At 42.0% G+C, this 21,111-nt stretch overlaps 4 protein-coding genes across 12 annotated transcripts in view; 3 read left to right on the top strand and 1 right to left on the bottom strand.

The window, feature by feature from the left end:
• Positions 1–9,470, top strand: part of PAPLA1 (Phosphatidic Acid Phospholipase A1) — a 35,244-nt gene extending 25,774 nt beyond the window's left edge. Inside the window, exons 4-9 of one of the 4 annotated variants that reach the window (XM_015172933.3) lie at positions 6,935–7,417; positions 7,485–7,903; positions 8,032–8,589; positions 8,644–8,891; positions 8,951–9,097; positions 9,199–9,470. In XM_015172933.3, the coding sequence (XP_015028419.1) occupies positions 6,935–7,417; positions 7,485–7,903; positions 8,032–8,589; positions 8,644–8,891; positions 8,951–9,097; positions 9,199–9,286 (1,943 nt within the window). In that variant the 3' untranslated portion in view covers positions 9,287–9,470. Of the gene's footprint in view, positions 1–6,934; positions 7,418–7,484; positions 7,904–8,031; positions 8,590–8,643; positions 8,892–8,950 lie in introns of all 4 variants that reach the window. The other 3 variants (XM_015172932.3, XM_002052310.4, XM_070208761.1) reach the window with 3 other exon arrangements.
• A 152-nt stretch (positions 9,471–9,622) lies between these two features.
• LOC6628925 (FHIP family protein GJ17503) lies at positions 9,623–15,244 on the top strand. Of its 6 annotated transcripts, XM_032438556.2 has the most exons (8): positions 9,625–9,748; positions 9,818–10,023; positions 10,234–11,091; positions 11,162–11,558; positions 12,028–13,069; positions 13,136–13,702; positions 14,386–14,424; positions 14,716–15,244. In XM_032438556.2, exons 3-8 carry the CDS (start codon positions 10,388–10,390, stop codon positions 15,135–15,137), a joined length of 3,171 nt encoding a protein of 1,056 aa, XP_032294447.1. In that variant the 5' UTR covers positions 9,625–9,748; positions 9,818–10,023; positions 10,234–10,387; the 3' UTR covers positions 15,138–15,244. The 6 variants fall into 6 exon arrangements, with proteins under 6 accessions (XP_015028423.1, XP_032294447.1, XP_002052348.1 ...); XM_015172937.3 differs by lacking the exon at positions 9,818–10,023 and having other exon boundaries at positions 9,623–9,748; XM_002052312.4 differs by having other exon boundaries at positions 9,625–10,023; positions 12,052–13,069.
• A 588-nt stretch (positions 15,245–15,832) lies between these two features.
• Positions 15,833–17,467, top strand: Nfs1 (Nfs1 cysteine desulfurase). The gene is made up of 2 exons (XM_002052313.4): positions 15,833–16,070; positions 16,130–17,467. Exons 1-2 carry the CDS (start codon positions 15,926–15,928, stop codon positions 17,386–17,388), a joined length of 1,404 nt encoding a protein of 467 aa, XP_002052349.1. The 5' UTR covers positions 15,833–15,925; the 3' UTR covers positions 17,389–17,467.
• Positions 17,461–18,498, bottom strand: Hacd1 (3-hydroxyacyl-CoA dehydratase 1). Its single transcript, XM_002052314.4, has one exon. The coding sequence runs from the start codon at positions 18,360–18,362 to the stop codon at positions 17,640–17,642; it is 723 nt and encodes a 240-aa protein (XP_002052350.1). The 5' UTR covers positions 18,363–18,498; the 3' UTR covers positions 17,461–17,639.
• Between the last annotated feature and the right edge of the window lie 2,613 nt (positions 18,499–21,111).

The following is a 21,111-nucleotide window of genomic DNA, read 5'->3' as shown; positions in this document are numbered from 1 at the left end:
TTATGGGGGTGGTAAATTTTGAACCATGTCTATATACGAATTTTGGGGTAAGATTTGGACATGAATTTTGACTAAAAAATCGGTGTTCAGATATTAATGCCCGATTATTCTAGAGGTAAAACCATTAAGAAAAATACAAGTCTCGTGAAAATCGGATGAAATTTGACCGAGTTATGGGGGTGGTAGATTTTGACCCATGTCTATATACGAATCTTGGGGTAAGATTTGGACATGAATTTCGACTAAAATATCGGTGTTCAGATTTTAATGCCCGATTATTTTAGAGGTAAAACCATTGAGAAAAATACAAGTCTCGTGAAAATCGGATGAAATTTGACCGAGTTATGGGGGTGGTAAATTTTGAACCATGTCTATATACAAATCTTGGGGTAAGATTTGGACATGAATTTCGACTAAAAAATCGGTGTTCAGATTTAAATGCCCGATTATTCTAGAGGTAAAACGATTGAAAAAAATACAAGTCTCGTGAAAATCGGATAAAATTTGACCGAGTTATGGGGGTGGTAAATTTTGACCCATGTCTATATACGAATCTTGGGGTAAGATTTGGACATGAATTTCGACTAAAAAATCGGTGTTCAGATTTTAATGCCCGATTATTCTAGAGGTAAAACCATTAAAAAAAATACAAGTCTCGTGAAAATCGGATGAAATTTGACCGAGTTATGGGGGTGGTAAATTTTGACCCATGTCTATATACGAATCTTGGGGTAAGATTTGGACATGAATTTCGACTAAAAAATCGGTGTTCAGATTTTAATGCCCGATTATTCTAGAGGTAAAACCATTAAGAAAAAAACAAGTCTCGTGAAAATCGGATGAAATTTGACCGAGTTATGGGGGTGGTAAATTTTGACTATATACGAATCTTGGGGTAAGATTTGGACATGAATTTCGACTAGAAAATCGGTGTTCAGATAATAATGCCCGATTATTCTAGAGGTAAAACCATTGAAAAAAATACAAGTCTCGTGAAAATCGGATAAAATTTGACCGAGTTATGGGGGTGGTAAATTTTGACCCATGTCTATATACGAATCTTGGGGTAAGATCTGGACATGAATTTTGACTAGAAAATCGGTGTTCAGATAATAATGCCCGATTATTCTAGAGGTAAAACCATTAAGAATAATACAAGTCTCGTGAAAATCGGATGAAATTTGACCGAGTTATGGGGGTGGTAAATTTTGACGCATGTCTATATACGAATCTTGGGGTAAGATTTGGACATGAATTTCGACTAGAAAATCGGTGTTCAGATAATAATGCCCGATTATTCTAGAGGTAAAACCATTAAGAAAAATACAAGTCTCGTGAAAATCGGATGAAATTTGACCGAGTTATGGGGGTGGTAAATTTTGACCCATGTCTATATACGAATCTTGGGGTAAGATTTGGACATGAATTTCGACTAAAAAATCGGTGTTCAGATTTTAATGCCCGATTATTCTAGAGGTAAAACCATTTAGAAAAATACAAGTCTCGTGAAAATCGGATGCAATTTGACCGAGTTATGGGGGTGGTAAATTTTGACCCATGTCTATATACGAATCTTGGGGTGAATGAATTTCGACTAAAAAATCGGTGTTCAGATTTTAATGCCCGATTATTCTAGAGGTAAAACCATTGAAAAAAATACAAGTCTCGTGAAAATCGGATAAAATTTGACCGAGTTATGGGGGTGGTAAATTTTGACCCATGTCTATATACGAATCTTGGGGTAAGATCTGGACATGAATTTTGACTAGAAAATCGGTGTTCAGATAATAATGCCCGATTATTCTAGAGGTAAAACCATTAAGAATAATACAAGTCTCGTGAAAATCGGATGAAATTTGACCGAGTTATGGGGGTGGTAAATTTTGACGCATGTCTATATACGAATCTTGGGGTAAGATCTGGACATGAATTTTGACTAGAAAATCGGTGTTCAGATAATAATGCCCGATTATTCTAGAGGTAAAACCATTAAGAATAATACAAGTCTCGTGAAAATCGGATGAAATTTGACCGAGTTATGGGGGTGGTAAATTTTGACGCATGTCTATATACGAATCTTGGGGTAAGATTTGGACATGAATTTCGACTAGAAAATCGGTGTTCAGATAATAATGCCCGATTATTCTAGAGGTAAAACCATTAAGAAAAATACAAGTCTCGTGAAAATCGGATGAAATTTGACCGAGTTATGGGGGTGGTAAATTTTGACGCATGTCTATATACGAATCTTGGGGTAAGATTTGGACATGAATTTCGACTAGAAAATCGGTGTTCAGATAATAATGCCCGATTATTCTAGAGGTAAAACCATTAAGAAAAATACAAGTCTCGTGAAAATCGGATGAAATTTGACCGAGTTATGGGGGTGGTAGATTTTGACCCATGTCTATATACGAATCTTGGGGTAAGATTTGGACATGAATTTCGACTAAAATATCGGTGTTCAGATTTTAATGCCCGATTATTTTAGAGGTAAAACCATTGAGAAAAATACAAGTCTCGTGAAAATCGGATGAAATTTGACCGAGTTATGGGGGTGGTAAATTTTGAACCATGTCTATATACAAATCTTGGGGTAAGATTTGGACATGAATTTCGACTAAAAAATCGGTGTTCAGATTTAAATGCCCGATTATTCTAGAGGTAAAACGATTGAAAAAAATACAAGTCTCGTGAAAATCGGATAAAATTTGACCGAGTTATGGGGGTGGTAAATTTTGACCCATGTCTATATACGAATCTTGGGGTAAGATTTGGACATGAATTTCGACTAGAAAATCGGTGTTCAGATAATAATGCCCGATTATTCTAGAGGTAAAACCATTAAGAAAAATACAAGTCTCGTGAAAATCGGATAAAATTTGACCGAGTTATGGGGGTGGTAAATTTTGACCCATGTCTATATACGAATCTTGGGGTAAGATTTGGACATGAATTTCGACTAAAAAATCGGTGTTCAGATTTTAATGCCCGATTATTCTAGAGGTAAAACCATTAAAAAAAATACAAGTCTCGTGAAAATCGGATGAAATTTGACCGAGTTATGGGGGTGGTAAATTTTGACCCATGTCTATATACGAATCTTGGGGTAAGATTTGGACATGAATTTCGACTAAAAAATCGGTGTTCAGATTTTAATGCCCGATTATTCTAGAGGTAAAACCATTAAGAAAAAAACAAGTCTCGTGAAAATCGGATGAAATTTGACCGAGTTATGGGGGTGGTAAATTTTGACTATATACGAATCTTGGGGTAAGATTTGGACATGAATTTCGACTAGAAAATCGGTGTTCAGATAATAATGCCCGATTATTCTAGAGGTAAAACCATTGAAAAAAATACAAGTCTCGTGAAAATCGGATAAAATTTGACCGAGTTATGGGGGTGGTAAATTTTGACCCATGTCTATATACGAATCTTGGGGTAAGATCTGGACATGAATTTTGACTAGAAAATCGGTGTTCAGATAATAATGCCCGATTATTCTAGAGGTAAAACCATTAAGAATAATACAAGTCTCGTGAAAATCGGATGAAATTTGACCGAGTTATGGGGGTGGTAAATTTTGACGCATGTCTATATACGAATCTTGGGGTAAGATTTGGACATGAATTTCGACTAGAAAATCGGTGTTCAGATAATAATGCCCGATTATTCTAGAGGTAAAACCATTAAGAAAAATACAAGTCTCGTGAAAATCGGATGAAATTTGACCGAGTTATGGGGGTGGTAAATTTTGACCCATGTCTATATACGAATCTTGGGGTAAGATTTGGACATGAATTTCGACTAAAAAATCGGTGTTCAGATTTTAATGCCCGATTATTCTAGAGGTAAAACCATTTAGAAAAATACAAGTCTCGTGAAAATCGGATGAAATTTGACCGAGTTATGGGGGTGGTAAATTTTGACCCATGTCTATATACGAATCTTGGGGTGAATGAATTTCGACTAAAAAATCGGTGTTCAGATTTTAATGCCCGATTATTCTAGAGGAAAAACCATTAAGAAAAATACAAGTCTCGTGAAAATCGGATGAAATTTGACCGAGTTATGGGGGTGGTAAATTTTGACCCATGTCTATATACGAATCTTGGGGTAAGATTTGGACATGAATTTCGACTACAAAATCGGTGTTCAGATTTTAATGCCCGATTATTCTAGAGGTAAAACCATTGAGAAAAATACAAGTCTCGTGAAAATCGGATGAAATTTGACCGAGTTATGGGGGTGGTATATTTTGACCCATGTCAATATACGAATCTTGGGGTAAGATTTGGACATGAATTTCGACTAAAAAATCGGTGTTCAGATTTTAATGCCCGATTATTCTAGAGGTAAAACCATTAAGAAAAAAACAAGTCTCGTGAAAATCGGATGAAATTTGACCGAGTTATGGGGGTGGTAAATTTTGACCCATGTCTATATACGAATTTTAGGGTAAGATTTGGACATGAATTTTGACTAAAAAATCGGTGTTCAGATATTAATGCCCGATTATTCTAGAGGTAAAACCATTAAGAAAAATACAAGTCTCGTGAAAATCGGATAAAATTTGACCGAGTTATGGGGGTGGTAAATTTTGACCCATGTCTATATACGAATCTTGGGGTAAGATCTGGACATGAATTTCGACTAGAAAATCGGTGTTCAGATAATAATGCCCGATTATTCTAGAGGTAAAACCATTAAGAAAAATACAAGTCTCGTGAAAATCGGATAAAATTTGACCGAGTTATGGGGGTGGTAAATTTTGACCCATGTCTATATACGAATCTTGGGGTAAGATTTGGACATGAATTTCGACTAAAAAATCGGTGTTCAGATTTTAATGCCCGATTATTCTAGAGGTAAAACCATTGAAAAAAATACAAGTCTCGTGAAAATCGGATGAAATTTGACCGAGTTATGGGGGTGGTAAATTTTGACCCATGTCTATATACGAATCTTGGGGTAAGATTCGGACATGAATTTCGACTAAAAAATCGGTGTTCAGATTTTAATGCCCGATTATTCTAGAGGTAAAACCATTAAGAAAAAAACAAGTCTCGTGAAAATCGGATGAAATTTGACCGAGTTATGGGGGTGGTAGATTTTGACCCATGTCTATATACGAATCTTGGGGTAAGATCTGGACATGAATTTTGACTAAAAAATCGGTGTTCAGATATTAATGCCCGATTATTCTAGAGGTAAAACCATTAAGAAAAATACAAGTCTCGTGAAAATCGGATGAAATTTAACCGAGTTATGGGGTGGTAAATTTTGACCCATGTCTATATACGAATCTTGGGGTAAGATTTGGACATGAATTTCGACTAAAAAATCGGTGTTCAGATTTTAATGCCCGATTATTCTAGAGGTAAAACCATTAAGAAAAAAACAAGTCTCGTGAAAATCGGATGAAATTTGACCGAGTTATGGGGGTGGTAGATTTTGACCCATGTCTATATACGAATCTTGGGGTAAGATTTGGACATGAATTTCGACTAAAATATCGGTGTTCAGATTTTAATGCCCGATTATTTTAGAGGTAAAACCATTGAGAAAAATACAAGTCTCGTGAAAATCGGATGAAATTTAACCGAGTTATGGGGTGGTAAATTTTGACCCATGTCTATATACGAATCTTGGGGTAAGATTTGGACATGAATTTCGACTAAAAAATCGGTGTTCAGATTTTAATGCCCGATTATTCTAGAGGTAAAACCATTAAGAAAAAAACAAGTCTCGTGAAAATCGGATGAAATTTGACCGAGTTATGGGGGTGGTAGATTTTGACCCATGTCTATATACGAATCTTGGGGTAAGATCTGGACATGAATTTTGACTAAAAAATCGGTGTTCAGATATTAATGCCCGATTATTCTAGAGGTAAAACCATTAAGAAAAATACAAGTCTCGTGAAAATCGGATGAAATTTAACCGAGTTATGGGGTGGTAAATTTTGACCCATGTCTATATACGAATCTTGGGGTAAGATTTGGACATGAATTTCGACTAAAAAATCGGTGTTCAGATTTTAATGCCCGATTATTCTAGAGGTAAAACCATTAAGAAAAAAACAAGTCTCGTGAAAATCGGATGAAATTTGACCGAGTTATGGGGGTGGTAGATTTTGACCCATGTCTATATACGAATCTTGGGGTAAGATTTGGACATGAATTTCGACTAAAATATCGGTGTTCAGATTTTAATGCCCGATTATTTTAGAGGTAAAACCATTGAGAAAAATACAAGTCTCGTGAAAATCGGATGAAATTTAACCGAGTTATGGGGTGGTAAATTTTGACCCATGTCTATATACGAATCTTGGGGTAAGATTTGGACATGAATTTCGACTAAAAAATCGGTGTTCAGAGTTTAATGCCCGATTATTCTAGAGGTAAAACCATTGAGAAAAATACAAGTCTCGTGAAAATCGGATGAAATTTGACCGAGTTATGGGGGTGGTAAATTTTGACCCATGTCTATATACGAATCTTCGGGTAAGATTTGGACATGAATTTCGACTAAAAAATCGGTGTTCAGATTTTAATGCCCGATTGTTTTAGAGGTAAAACCATTAAGAAAAAAACAAGTCTCGTGAAAATCGGATGAAATTTGACCGAGTTATGGGGGTGGTAGATTTTGACCCATGTCTATATACGAATCTTGGGGTAAGATCTGGACATGAATTTTGACTAGAAAATCGGTGTTCAGATAATAATGCCCGATTATTCTAGAGGTAAAACCATTAAGAAAAAAACAAGTCTCGTGAAAATCGGATCAAATTTGACCGAGTTATGGGGGTGGTAAATTTTGGCCTATGTCTATCTCTATATATAAAACTGTTTGTCCTGAATAACTGACTGACCGACTGGTGGAAAAATCTGGTAATCGAATTCTATATATGCATTTCTGCCACCCGCAGATGACGCCGATTCGTTGAGCATCGTACCCGTAGAGGGTGGTCGCTATGATGTTAACATTAAAGAGCGCACCAAGACGCCCGTTTTCTGGGAGGGCAAAGCCATTGAGGTGCGACGCTGTTCCTGGTTCTACAAGGCCGGGGATGGAAAGTACGTTCCATATGCGGAGCAAACAGCAGCCGCACTGGAGGAAGAATATAAACGTGCTACGGAAACAAACGAGTGGCATAAAAAAATACCCCTGGCCAATGGGGAGCAGGTCACCATGCATGGCCCGAGCGTCATTGTGCACTTCATGCCACCATCGAACGCCGACACGTGGGGCGGCAGCGTGCAAAGCTCAACACGGCCGCTGGTTGTCAAGCGAGATTTAAATGATTTTAAAATACAACAGGGCGAATCTCAGCGTGTGGATCATTTGTTGTTCATGGTGCATGGCATCGGCTCTGCTTGTGATCTAAAAATGCGCAATGTCGAAGAAGTCGGTAAGTGTGCATCTAACAACAGTCCAAACATATTGAAAACTGAATTGATTTACAAAATTCCTTGCAGTGGATGATTTTCGCAACATTGCGCAACAGCTGGTGCAGTCCCACTACAAAAACTCCACGGACATGGGCCTAGTGGGTCGCGTTGAAGTGCTCCCGATTGAATGGCATGGCCATTTGCACTCCGAGGAGCTGGGCATCGATGAGAAACTGAAGTCCATCACTCTGGAATCCATACCACGATTACGCAATTTCACTAACGACACACTGCTGGATGTGCTCTTCTATACCAGTCCCAAGTACTGTCAGAAGATCATGAACACGGTGGCTGATGCATTAAATGAGGTTTATCTGAAATATCGCATGCGGCATCCTGAATTCAATGGCGGTGTTTCGTTGGCTGGCCATAGTCTCGGCTCGCTTATACTCTTTGATCTGCTGTGTCACCAGGAGCCGCTGAAGGAGAGCGAAGAAGAAAATAAGGTAAGGCGTGCGCAAAAAAAATCCAAAGACCCCGACCAAACGAAAAGAATTCTAATCATTGTGAAAAAGCAGCTCTTGCCTGGCCTATTCTTAGCTACCAATAAGCCACAAATAAAGTAATATTTAAGCTTAATTTTTGGCAGGAGAATCCGGATCAACTGCCACAAAAGCAGGGCACCGAATTGAAGCACGTACAAATTCCCAACAATGATCAAATGCTGCCCAAGCAGGTCAGCTATGCCATGGGTATGGGAATGGCCGGAACTGGACAGCCAGTGATTAACTACACGCAGTTAATTTTCCATCCGAAGAAGTTTTTCGCTTTGGGCTCTCCAATCGGCATGTTTGTGACCATACGCGGCATCGATAAACTTGGCCTCGACTTTCGGCTACCCACCTGTCCAGGGTTTTACAATATATTCCATCCCTTTGATCCAGTGGCGTATCGCATTGAAGCTCTGGTCAATCCAGACATGAAGGGCATCCGCCCGGTACTGATTCCACACCATAAAGGACGCAAGCGCATGCATCTGGAACTAAAAGAGACTATGACGCGCGTTGGTGCGGACATAAAGCAAAGATTCATGGACACTTTCAAAACCACATTAGACAGCGTCAATTTCTTGGCCACAGTCACCAAGGTCAAAAAGGAGGCCGAAGAGTCTCTGGAAAAGGAAATACACTCAGTAAGATAAAAGCAAAAAGGCGTCGGTGACAAACCGGACTAACCAATTTTATAGAGCTCTTCGCAGGTATTCCAAGAGCCAAGTGAAGGCCAGGATGAATTGTCAACGACAACCACTTCGACGAAAGGGCGTAATCGCACCGACTCCGAGTCCACGACAGCATCAGATCCTGAATTCGTTGAGCTCGACTTTCCACTAGGTAAATTGAACGACTCAAAACGCGTGGACTATGTGCTGCAGGAGGCGCCGCTGGAGTTCATCAACGAGTATATCTTCGCACTGAGCAGCCACGTTTGCTATTGGTGAGTGGTTTGTTTCATTTTGTTCAGGCTTATTTCTAATTGTGTACTTCATATAACAGGGGTTCGGAGGATACCATACTATTTGTGATGAAGGAGATTTATGCTGGTTTGGGCATTAGCACCGATAGCCAAGTGCCACAGCAGTCCATGACCATTGAGAGGCCCAGCTCACGAAATAGCAGTGCCAGTCAGTCGCTGTTGCCGATGTGAGTTGACATTTGGATACAATCTCTTAGACCCATTTCGTTTTTGCATTCTATACTTATAAATGCTTAGAGACAATTTATTTAACTATGTTATTTGTTAGCAAAATCATACAAAGAATTTTTAAAATGTGCAACGCTAACCTGGTTAATGGTTTTATGAAATTTAGAAGTCTTGCATTGTCAGAATAACGTACGAAAACAATTTGCAATTGAACGATGTTCCAGGGAGAACATTTCATGACTTTATATATAAACATACTGCATATCCACTCTGTGCTGTTGTTCTTTTTGTAATATAACTTTGTAATTTGTATGCTAATTAAATGTGTATTTCTATTAATATCAAATAATAAAATTATGCAGCACAAGCGAATTTTTAGTTTAAATTATTAAAAAAAACTTTTATCGATAATTTGCGCGTAAAATGTTTATCGTGGGTGGGTATGAAAAACAATCGAATACATGTTTTTTAGTGTTGGAAAAGACAATTAGAATTGTTTTACTTATCGTCATCGGTCGACCACCACAAATTATTGCTCGACTACCACCAATCCACTCATTACTTTCTATTTGTTGTAAATATTTATTTTAAAAAATGCAATAATCTAGCGTTAAACCAATCCAAAATAGTCCATAATGAGGCATTAAAGTGTAAGCAAGGCTCTGTGCATGTTGGTTAACGCGAATAAAGTCACATTTGTGTATTTTCTGCATGTAAAGTGCGCGCACAAGGACAGTCCCGAGCTGTCGTCGACATCGTCATTTCGCTTTAATTTCCCAGTGCCAAAAAAAAAAAAGTCGCAAAGAGCTGCTGCTGCTGCCTCAAGTGGTGTTGCGCGCGAAATAAAAGGCAATACCTGGTTCAAGAACCATTTAGCAATAAAATCTGCAAAACGATGACGAAGGCGACTATGAAAATACAGCAGGTGAGCAGCAAAATAAGTGAGCAATTGGCCAACAACAATTTGCTGCGCTTCAGTGACTATCAAACGCCACTTGCTCGCTCGCCTGCCCAAATATGAATGTTTGTACATGCAATAGTGAGAGTGTATGTCGGTTCTCGTTGTTATTGTTGCTGCTGTTGTTGTAGATGCAATGGTCAAAGCTTATCTGTTTGACGCTTTTGTATGTTTCAGCTATAAAATCCATTTTATTTATGTATGGGAACGGAAATACTCACACAAAGCTCGGACAAAGCACAAACTGCAAGATTAAAGAAATACATGCCAAACTAATACATCTAACGCAACTTCGCCGCCAAAGCTCACAGCCGAACAGAACGAACACAAAATGAGTTGGTTACGTACAAGTCCATTGCGTCAGAGTCTTACCCGCAACAGTGGCAGCTCTGGCAGCGGCAACTCTAGCGCTACAACAACTCTGCGTCAACGGCCCATAGACGCAGCTACAGACTGTGATCCGCGCGCTTGCTATGATAGCTTCTGCAAGCACTGGCAGCAGGCCCATGAAATAATTCAGCATCCGGGTCCGCCCACTCATGATGATGTGCTGGGCGTGGTGTCGCATTTGGATTACATGGTAACGCTACTGTTAGTCGAGCTGCACCATTGCAATAAGGTGTCGCTGCCCACTGCTGACTCAGCGCCACCGGCAGCGCCCTGCTTGGAGTATCTGCTCAGCGAGAATCTGCTGGACAAGCTGTATGAGTGGGCCAGCACAACCGGTCGCTATGCGAACGCCGTGCGTCTGGAGCAGCTGAAGCTATACGAGCTGCTCGTGAGCCACTCGCGGCATCAGCTGCTGTGTCACGAGCCGTTTCTGCGGCCGCTGCTCAAGATTCTCGCCTCTAGCCAAGGTGAGATCTTTCCGCCCGATCTGGAGAAACGATTGGTGATCCTGCTCAATCAGCTGTGCGTGGTGCTCATGCAGAATGTCCATCTGCTCGATCTATTCTTCTTCTCGGCACAAACTCAGGTGCAGGAGCAAATACAAAACGGAAGCTTAGCTGCGCCCAAAAGTGGCACCACAACCAAGTGAGCTTTAGTAAATGTCGCATCATTGCATTACACGATTATTCACATTTATTTTATTTGATTTGCTTAGTTTCATCATCTTCTCGCTGCTTATACCGTACGTGCATCGGGAGGGCAGTCTGGGACATCAGGCGCGCGATGCGCTGCTGCTGTGCATGGCGCTCTCGCAGAAGAATTCCAACATCGGCCACTATATTGCACAATACTCGTCCATTTGTCCACTGCTGGTCACCGGCCTGGGTGGGCTCTACTCCCGCCTGCCGAATAGCATCGAGATCAGTTCCATTGACTGGCATCGCATCACGCCCGACGATGTCACCGAAATACCGGAACTAACGCTGTTCATGAATGCGCTCGAATTCTGCAATGCGGTCGTCCAAGTGGCGCACGAGATGATTAAACAGCAGCTGCTGGACTTTATGTACCAAGGATTTATTGTGCCGGTGCTGGGACCGGCCATACTCCAGGTGAGTCTCGCTTTGAGTTGTGCTCTCACGTAAAAACTTGTCTTCGATGCATTTCTGTGGTGTTGGTTACAAAATTGTCACTTGTCCCTGGTGCTCTTGTGTCTGTGTGTTTGCTTTTACTTATAAATTCTATTACTACGTTTATACGCAAGTCGTTAATGCAAAATGTCTGCATATTATAAACTTGACGCATTGACAAGACTATTAGAGCTGTTGTGGACTATTTTCTTAATGATTGTGCCACAATTTAATTTTTAGCCAATTATAATCAAATGGGTTAATCGATTATACAGTTTGATCTAATAATTTTCTTTTGATTTAAGATTTTAATACACTTCGCGATTGCTTTGCGGCATAAACGTAGTATATAGTATGTGTGATATCCTTATTTCTTTTTGGGCCCACCCAAAGCTAACCAAAACACCTCGCCTCGAAATCTCGAAACAACTTTTTGCGCTCCAAATTGCAGACACTGAAGGGCAAACATTTTCAGACGAATATCGACTCACAAATTTCGGCGATGTCCTATCTGGATCTGATATTGCGCTCCATTACTGAGCCTGGTCTTATGCGTGCCTTTGTCAAGTTTTTGCTGGATACGGAGAAGTTTGACGGTGAACGGATTTTAGATGCTCTCGTAGAGCGTCTTCATTCGCCGGATGCCAACCTGTGCATGGTGACCATGGCTCTGTTTGATACGCTGCTGGGCTTACACTGCGAGGATCTGATGTTGGAGCTCTTGCTGAAGTATTTGTTGCCTGGGAAGCATGTGCCCATATCGCATCGCCACAAGATCAACAAGATCGATCCATATTTGAACACAACAGAGTTCTTTTTGGATCTCACACCAGACGTGATGAAGCGCGCCCGTGACCTGGCACGGCCCAAGAGCGTACAGGACCAAGTGGATCCTGCAGCGGCAACGGCCCCATTAGCCGTCATGCTGCCCAGTCTGCCCTCACCGGTCATGAGCAAGACAATTGGCGCCAACTGGAACTACTACGGTCACTACACGGGAGACAGTCTGTATGCCAATGTTCAGGCCTATCTATTTGAGGCTCATTCACGCATCGCCCAGTGCCAGCGCGACTGTGCCAAGTGGGCGAATAGCTATCGCTATCAAAAATGGCCCCGACAGGGCCAGGCACGTGCTAATGCACATGCCCTTGAGCTGGCCAAGCAGTTTTTCAGTGAATTTGCCTCAGCAGCTCCGATGGCAGCAGCAGGGACCAGCGATTTGGGCGAGAAACAGCTAGATAGCTTGCAATCAATAGGCGAATCCAGCGGCTATGAATCGTTCAAATGGCGACCTGCTGATGAGGATGCTGAGGGCATAGACGTGACCACAACAACAGCTACAAGTGACACGGATCTGGAGCATAACAACAGCAGCAGCATCGGCAGTGGACGACGCGATTCCTGGCGCATCTCGCACAGTACTCGCAACGAGCTGTTACTCACCGATTTGGATTTTTCGGAGGATTTGTTTGCGCAGGGGACCGTAAGCTTAGGTGAGTCTTAGGCGGACACTTTCATGGAATGTACCAAGATTGGCATGTTTATATCGATTCTTTCAGGTCCTTTTCTGAATGCCATTTGGAGCAAACTGCAAACCTTTACGAGCAACTCGTTGTATGTCAATCTGCATTTAACCGGGCTGATCACGCGACTCGCCTGGTATCCACTGCCGCTCATCCATTCGCTGTTGCTGCGCTCTGACATTGCCATCACCTCGGACACGCCATCGTTCCATCAGGTGCTGCGCATGCTCAAGCAGCAAATTGATGCAGAGCTGCCGGTAGCTGAGAACTCACTGGAGATCATCGATGTGGCGCGCTCGTATCTGATTGATCGCGAGTTCCGTTTGGTCAATGCGCGCAAGATTACCGATAACGCACCAATGCATCAGCAGCATCAGCAACAGCAGCTGCAACACACAACAAATCCCACACAGCAACAACAGGCGCAGCAGCGTTCCACCTATGCGACGCTATCGGCGGCAACACCTGTGCAGGCTTCGCCCACCAGCGCCTACGATCCCTTTCGACGCAGCGATAACAAGCGTCGCAGCATCAGCAAGTCAATATCCAGCATGTTTAGCCGAAGATCCACATCATCCACTGCAGCAACGAATACGAATACGGGTATGTGATGCCAAGGCATCCTTCAGATTAAACAAAAAAAAAATTGCACATTTATTTACTCTTTTAAACGAACCAAACATATTCACAAGAAAACAAAACGCAGCAGCGGATGTTGGACTAAAGCCGGTTTTGGGATCTTAACCATCAAATTCACACACACTCACATATTCATCCACATTTTAGAATTTTTTTTTTTAAATAGACTGTTTCCAATGGCCAGAAGTTTGGTAAATTAATGTCATGTTTCACGAAATTTTGACGCTCGCCAAAAACATTTATTCTTGATTTTGAGTATCGATAGCCAAGTCAATAAACGGAATGGCTATCCGTGCTCCTGCCGGTTTCTATGAATCGTGCTCCGGTGACTGTTTTCTGCTGCAAAAGTAAGATTCCTGCTTACAATATTGCGACACATAAGTATTATATATATATATATATAGAGATAGGTGTGCAATGCTTAGGTTATACCCAAATATGAAAATCCAAATGTTGTATTTCTATTCTATAAATGATACAAATGACAAAAATGCTGGCCAGTGGAATTCAGTCTTATGTACACGACACAACACACGTAGATTTTGTACAATGTCTGCAGACGTCGTTGCTTATAATCAATTTGTCTCTTTTTTCTTTATTGTGTTTTTTTTATCGATATGAAAAATTTTCCACTACGAAAATCTTAGCTTCATCTGGCTTATCACAAATTTACGCATTCTTCACCGGTAAATATTTCACGCTTACGTAAAAGTTCTATAAATATATATATATAATGATATTACCCGTAATACAACCCAACTAAAAACCAAAAAATAAATACATTATTGTAAGCTATTTAAGCTGTCTAGTATGTTGTCGACTCCTGTAGCTTTGTACATATATTGCTCTAACGTTCCCACTTATTTAACAATTTTTACCATTTCTCTTTGTTGTTGTTGTTGTTGTTGTTGTTGCAGTTTAACCCATATAATGACTATTTCATTCGAGATAAAATTAACCAAAGATAAATTTTGCAGGCGCAGCATCCACGCTGGTGGGTGGCAATAACGGAGAGGTGAGTGCACGCGGCGCCGCACAAGAGCAATCGAGAGGCAACACCTGTGAGACGAGTCTGAGCACCGCGCCACGTCAAGAGGCACAAACGGCCGTAGTGAGCAGCAGCAACAGCTCAATTGGTGGCTCTACACAAACATTATCAGCGACACACTCATCGAGCACATTGCACGGCGTGGAGAGTGGCTTACAAACGGGCAGCTTTAACTCGGAGCCAGTGTCCCTGGATTCGGTGGCCTCCATGGGTATTATAGCCAACACCAGCGGCACAGAGCGATCACGTGATTTGGCCTTGTGTGCCGTACTGCTGGACGAATGGCTAAAGGAGCTGGCCGCAATTGCGCTGGAGCAGAGCGTTGTGCTGGTCACGGAGCAATTGCTTTGACAACGGACAGGCAGTTATGCAATACACAATGGTTATCTGATTTGTTGGCGTTTATTTATTTAACCAGTTCAATTATTTTTTAATTAAACCTATTATTTGCTGTTAAATTATCAATATTGTGTTAGTGTATATGTGTATTTTAACCAATTCGTACGAACAAAGTCGCACTTTTGAACAGATTTATCGCAAAACAAAACAAAACAAAACACTCGTTACTCTATTTAGTCTATAAGGTTAAAGTTGTAAACAAAAATCGTTGCTAGCTGACAAACAGACAATTTTTAAGTGTTCAAATGTAAAAAATTATTCTAATTACAAGCAATAGGCATATACATATTATATATACACCTATATATACATAAAAAAAAAGAAGAGAAGAGTAACCCAGAGAGAATTATACACCACAACATACCATTTAAATATGTATACATATGTCTATTTTTGCAATATATATTTTATGCTTTTATGTATATACGACATGAACTTATAAACTTTTTAAATAACATAAAAGTATTAAACTGGTCCAATAATTCTAATAATTCAACTGTAAAGAGTTTAATTCTTGCCACATAAATGTTTCTGTGCATAACATTTAATTTTAAATTTTGAGTTTTGCGCGCCAATAAAATTTGTTAAGTCCGGTAACACTGTTTGCGCCTACATAATGTCGATATATAAGCCAGTGTTGTAAAAGACAGTCATTGGCTTCTTCTGATTAGATTGTGAAATAATACGAGAAGTAAATAAATTGATATAAGCGCAAATACTAACACACGTGCAGTACAAACATGCAGAAAATGCTGGGCAGATTGCAGGCTAACGTGTTACGGCCAAATGGCACAGCACTGGCATTTGTTATACGACGACAGGCATCAACAACCGCAGCAGCTGCCAAGCCAGCAGCAGCAACAAATCTGGCGACCACATCAAAAGGTAACAGCCAAAGTAATATATGCTTTTATATGGTGATTTATTGATTGTTTTTTTTCCAGAATTTCGTGAGCGTCAGGTGCGTTTCAACATCAAGAACGATCAAACAGATGGGCGACCCCTATATTTGGATGCACAGGCCACAACGCCAATGGATCCGCGCGTCTTGGACGCAATGCTACCTTATTTGACCAATCAGTTTGGTAATCCGCACTCGCGCACACATGCCTATGGCTGGGAATCAGAGCTGGCTATGGAGAAAGCACGCGACCAGGTCGCCAAACTAATTGGTGCCGATCCCAAGGAGATCATCTTCACATCCGGCGCCACAGAATCCAACAATATTGCAGTCAAAGGCGTAGCTCGTTTCTATAGCACCAACAAGAAGCATGTGATCACAACACAGACCGAACACAAGTGTGTGCTGGACTCGTGCCGTGCACTGGAGAACGAGGGCTTTCGGGTTACATATTTGCCGGTCAAGACCAATGGAATCATTGACCTGCAGCAACTGGAGGAGGCGATGACACCTGACACATCCCTCGTATCCATCATGACAGTCAATAACGAAATTGGCGTGCAGCAGCCAATTTTTGAGATTGGCAAGATGTGCCGCTCACGCAAAATTTTCTTTCATACGGACGCAGCGCAGGCCGTGGGAAAAATACCCTTAGATGTGAATGCAATGAATATTGATCTAATGTCCATATCGGGGCACAAAATTTATGGTCCCAAAGGCGTAGGCGCCTTGTACGTAAGACGCCGACCGCGCGTCCGCCTCGAGCCGATACAGAGTGGAGGTGGTCAGGAGCGCGGTTTGCGCAGCGGCACCGTACCCGCCCCTTTAGTTGTGGGTCTGGGTGCAGCGGCCGAACTGGCACTGCAAGAGATGGACTACGATAAGAAGTGGGTAGATTTTCTGTCCAAGCGCCTGATGGACACATTAACGACAGCTCTGCCACATGTGATACGCAATGGCGATTCGGTACACACATACAGCGGTTGCCTCAACTTGTCCTTTGCGTACGTCGAGGGCGAATCGCTGCTGATGGCACTGAAGGATGTTGCGCTCAGCAGCGGCTCTGCCTGCACATCAGCATCGCTAGAGCCGTCGTATGTGCTGCGCGCCATTGGCGCAGATGAGGATCTGGCGCACAGCTCCATTCGCTTCGGCATAGGTCGCTTCACCACCGTTGAGGAGGTCGACTATACGGCCAACAAGTGCATCAAGCATGTGGAGCGACTCCGCGAAATGTCGCCACTGTGGGAAATGGTGCAGGAGGGCATTGATATAAAGACCATACAATGGTCACAGCACTAGCTACCCACAAATGTTTATTGGCGCAGTTGCAGCTTAAGCAAATAATTTGAATATATTGCACATTCGACGCAATTGAAAAGTGTGTGTTTAATTTTATTTTGTACACAAAAACCACTTAAAATAAGCTTAAGCTCAACTACGTGTCAGGTGAAGGTGAACTCAAAGTGCAAAATGCTAAATAGCAATTTACATGGCTGTACGAATGGACAAAGTACTGCGGCTACTTCCAATATCCAACGGCGGGTCAAAGTTCAGTTGGCTTTCTTTTTGGTGTCGCCGCCCAAGATCTTGCGACGCAGCGCAAACATATGCAGGTACAGCTGTGGGAAGATGGGAATGTAGCCCAGCATGACGATCCAGAGCAGAGCGTAGTAGGAGAAAGTGGCATTCAATTTATTGGGCATCTCCAAGCTCCAGACGCTGTGCTCCTTGGCATAGCGCTGTGCCCACCAGAAGCACAGCAGTTCGCCAGTCACGCCGATCGGATAGAGCCCAATAAATGTGGTGTATCTCAAGAAGACCACAAACTTCGGCACCACCTTAATGATGTTGAGGGCATAGAAACCATAGCGAATGATCTCTGTGATGGCCCAGGCGAAGAGCGCAATGGGCAGGCCGGGCGACACCTTGCCCGTTGGTGTCGCCATCACAACGCCAACGACAACCATCATGCGGCTAAACACTTGGAAGGTGGTGACCACAGGATTTGATTTAACCAACCCAAATACCGCATTCAGGATCTCCACAAATGCGGCATTCTGGAAAATGATGACGGCAACACGCGTGTAATCCCACAGCGTTATCTGTGCACGAAACTGGGGACCCTGCAGCACATAGTAATTGACCAGCTGATACAGGATGTAGCTCCAGCCGCCCACTTGCACCGCATTGTATGCAAACAGGTAAAGTTTTGTCAAAGACGACGGCTCTTTCGAAGCCGCTTTGCTCGGTTTGCCTGCTACCTTTCCGGACATTTTCAACTGTCTGTGAACTTTCACCCTGCCAGCAGCGTATTACATATGCTTTAAATTGACTAATCGCTATAACGCAACAGCGCGATATTCGTCCGCTACAACTGATAGCCCCACTTTCACCTGACGGCTCGATAGAAGTTGTTTTGTGTATTTTTTACCAAACGACTATCGATATTTTTCTTATCGATAAGCGCACACGCATACACACACACGCATTTTGTATTGCTGTATTGCTTATGCTACCAGCGATTCAGATTGAAAATAACGAATTGATAATCGATAGACAATGTTAACAAACATCTGTTCTGTTATTGTACAATTTTGGCTGTAGAGCCAGCATTGGTTAACAGCTGTTAAATTTTATTTCAAACGTCGTTTTCATTGCTTATGTTTTTATCTTAAACTAAGCGCAATATGGTAAAACATATTGTGTTTCACTCCAAATTTCAAAAATATTTTTTCCCTTAATAGTAGCATAGAAGAATTATTTATTGACTTTTAACCAGAATGAAATTAGTGCGCGCTCGTAATAAGATTTCAGCAAATGTTAAATTAGCGAGTTGTTAACAGCTGCTTGTCATGTGTTGTTGCTAGGCATTGCTGTTCGCCTGCTGAAAACCGAACCGAAAACCGAACGTGTCTGAAAAGTCTGGCACGGTCTGTGCACATGGGTCGGACATACACCTGCTAGCACATGTGGGGCAATTCTTTCCCCTTTTGCTTTTTTGTTCAATTGTCGCTGTGCTGCCGGTCTTAAAGCTTCTAACTTGTATGATCACGGGGTCTTGCAGCAAAATATCCCATAAGTTGTGGCTGAGCAAAGGTGCTTGCTAATTTATAGTTTCAATTCAGATATGAATCGACTAAAAAAACTTTAGCATTTATGTTTAAGTGTAGGTATGTGCAAATATGTACATATGTATGTACGTAATTGGCTCTACATGCCGAGCTTTGTGCGCAATGGCAGTTTTGTAATCAACACGTGCTGTGTGGGCGGAGGCCTAACAACCACGCCTACCGTCAAATTAATTTGCAAGAACAGTTCTCCAGGCCCAGCGCTATTATCATCAGCTGCCTTATCAACAACTGGCGTCGACTGGTCGACCGAGGGTTGCGACGTGGTGACGGGCGATTCAATTGGACTAGTTTAGACAGCGCCCACAAAAAGGCCGATTGGACAAAGCAGGAAAAACGAGACCCCGCCAAAAGTGAATTCCCTCTTTTTTACCAAGCGACCAGCAAAAATAGCTAAACGATATCTCATCACTTTTAACACTGGTGGAGAAGGTGCGGCCAAGTTGTGTGTGCGAACGAGATGGCAGCTGTTACAGTGGCAGGGGTTTGGTTCAATTGCCATGCGACTGGTCGTCAGTGTATGTGTATGTGCATGTATGTGTGATTGAATGTTTGCCTGCTGAGTGAGTGTTGGTTGCCGTTTGCTCTTTTGCCGACTGCAATGATAAGTAACAGTAGTCTTAAGCGATTATTACTGGCAGTTAGGCAAATTGTTGAGTTGCAGCTATGCTGTCACTGTTGTTGCAAGGCAACTCAAACAGGTTGTTGCCCCTTAGTGTTTGTATATACACATGTATTTTGCATGTATATACATGTATGTATGTACATATTTGCATGTTGTCATGTTTGTTATTAATTGGGGGCTTGACTAGCGACACGGCAATATCATTTGCAGTTCTCGCCAACGTACCACAGATGGCGCTGTGGCAAATTGCAAATTTCCCTGGCCAAGCTCGGCAATTACATTCAACAAACAGGCTGAATACGCCCCCAAATGCGCCCGGACATGCCCCCAGCGACTCGCCAAGCGTCACAGAAAAAAAAACACCTCTGCAGGCAATAGCAATAACAAATACATACATTCACACATGCATACATATATAGGCACATACATTCATACATACATGCATGTGTACACACTTGTTAGGAAAGCAACAGCGACATGTTTGTTTGAAATTCTAACGCAAACAACAGAGCTCTTCACCCCCCCTCGGCACACAGACACACACGTTGCAGCAGTCGCACGAACATTTTGCGCAAATTTGAGTAGTCATTTTGTTTGTTCACATCACAGGCCAACAGAAATGACGCCAACAATTGCGATTGCGACTACACAACTACAACTATGCATGACAGAACGGTTAGATGGCTGTGGCAGTGGCTGCGGCTGTGGTTGTGGCTGTGGCTGACGCTGTTGCTATGCCCATGCCTGTGCCTGCTCTATCTATGCACAATGTCTATGGGGGACTGGCCTCTGACTAGTCGAATTGAAATTGATTGCAATGGCGCCTTATAATCATGGCCCCCGGCAGCGGAAGCGACACATCGGGTGCCCCGGACATTTTGTTTTGTGCCCGTCATTTTGCTTATTTCACAAAACTTAGCTAGGCTCGCAGCAAACCTGAGCAGTGGGGCTAGCGACTAAAATGCCGCTGGCCGCACGCGGCAACTACAACTACCCAACCAAATAGCGTTCAACTAGCAGCCGCAACACACAACAACAGCTAATAACAAACAAACAAAACAAAAAACATCTATTATTGTGGGCGTTCAACGTTTTCCCACATGCATTCTAACAGGCAAACAGCACGCCCAGTTGGACATCGTTGTCACAGCTGCGTGCCCCAACAAAAAGATAAAAGTCAGCCAACGCACACACATGCGATTACATACATACATACATACATATATGCATGAGTATGTATGCCTTGCATAAGTACATGTACATGCATAC

This window comes from Drosophila virilis, chromosome 4, assembly GCF_030788295.1.
Source record: "Drosophila virilis strain 15010-1051.87 chromosome 4, Dvir_AGI_RSII-ME, whole genome shotgun sequence".
Lineage (NCBI taxonomy): Eukaryota > Metazoa > Arthropoda > Insecta > Diptera > Drosophilidae > Drosophila > Drosophila virilis.
Note: the sequence above shows the minus strand (reverse complement) of the source record. Positions and strands in the feature narration are given on the sequence as shown.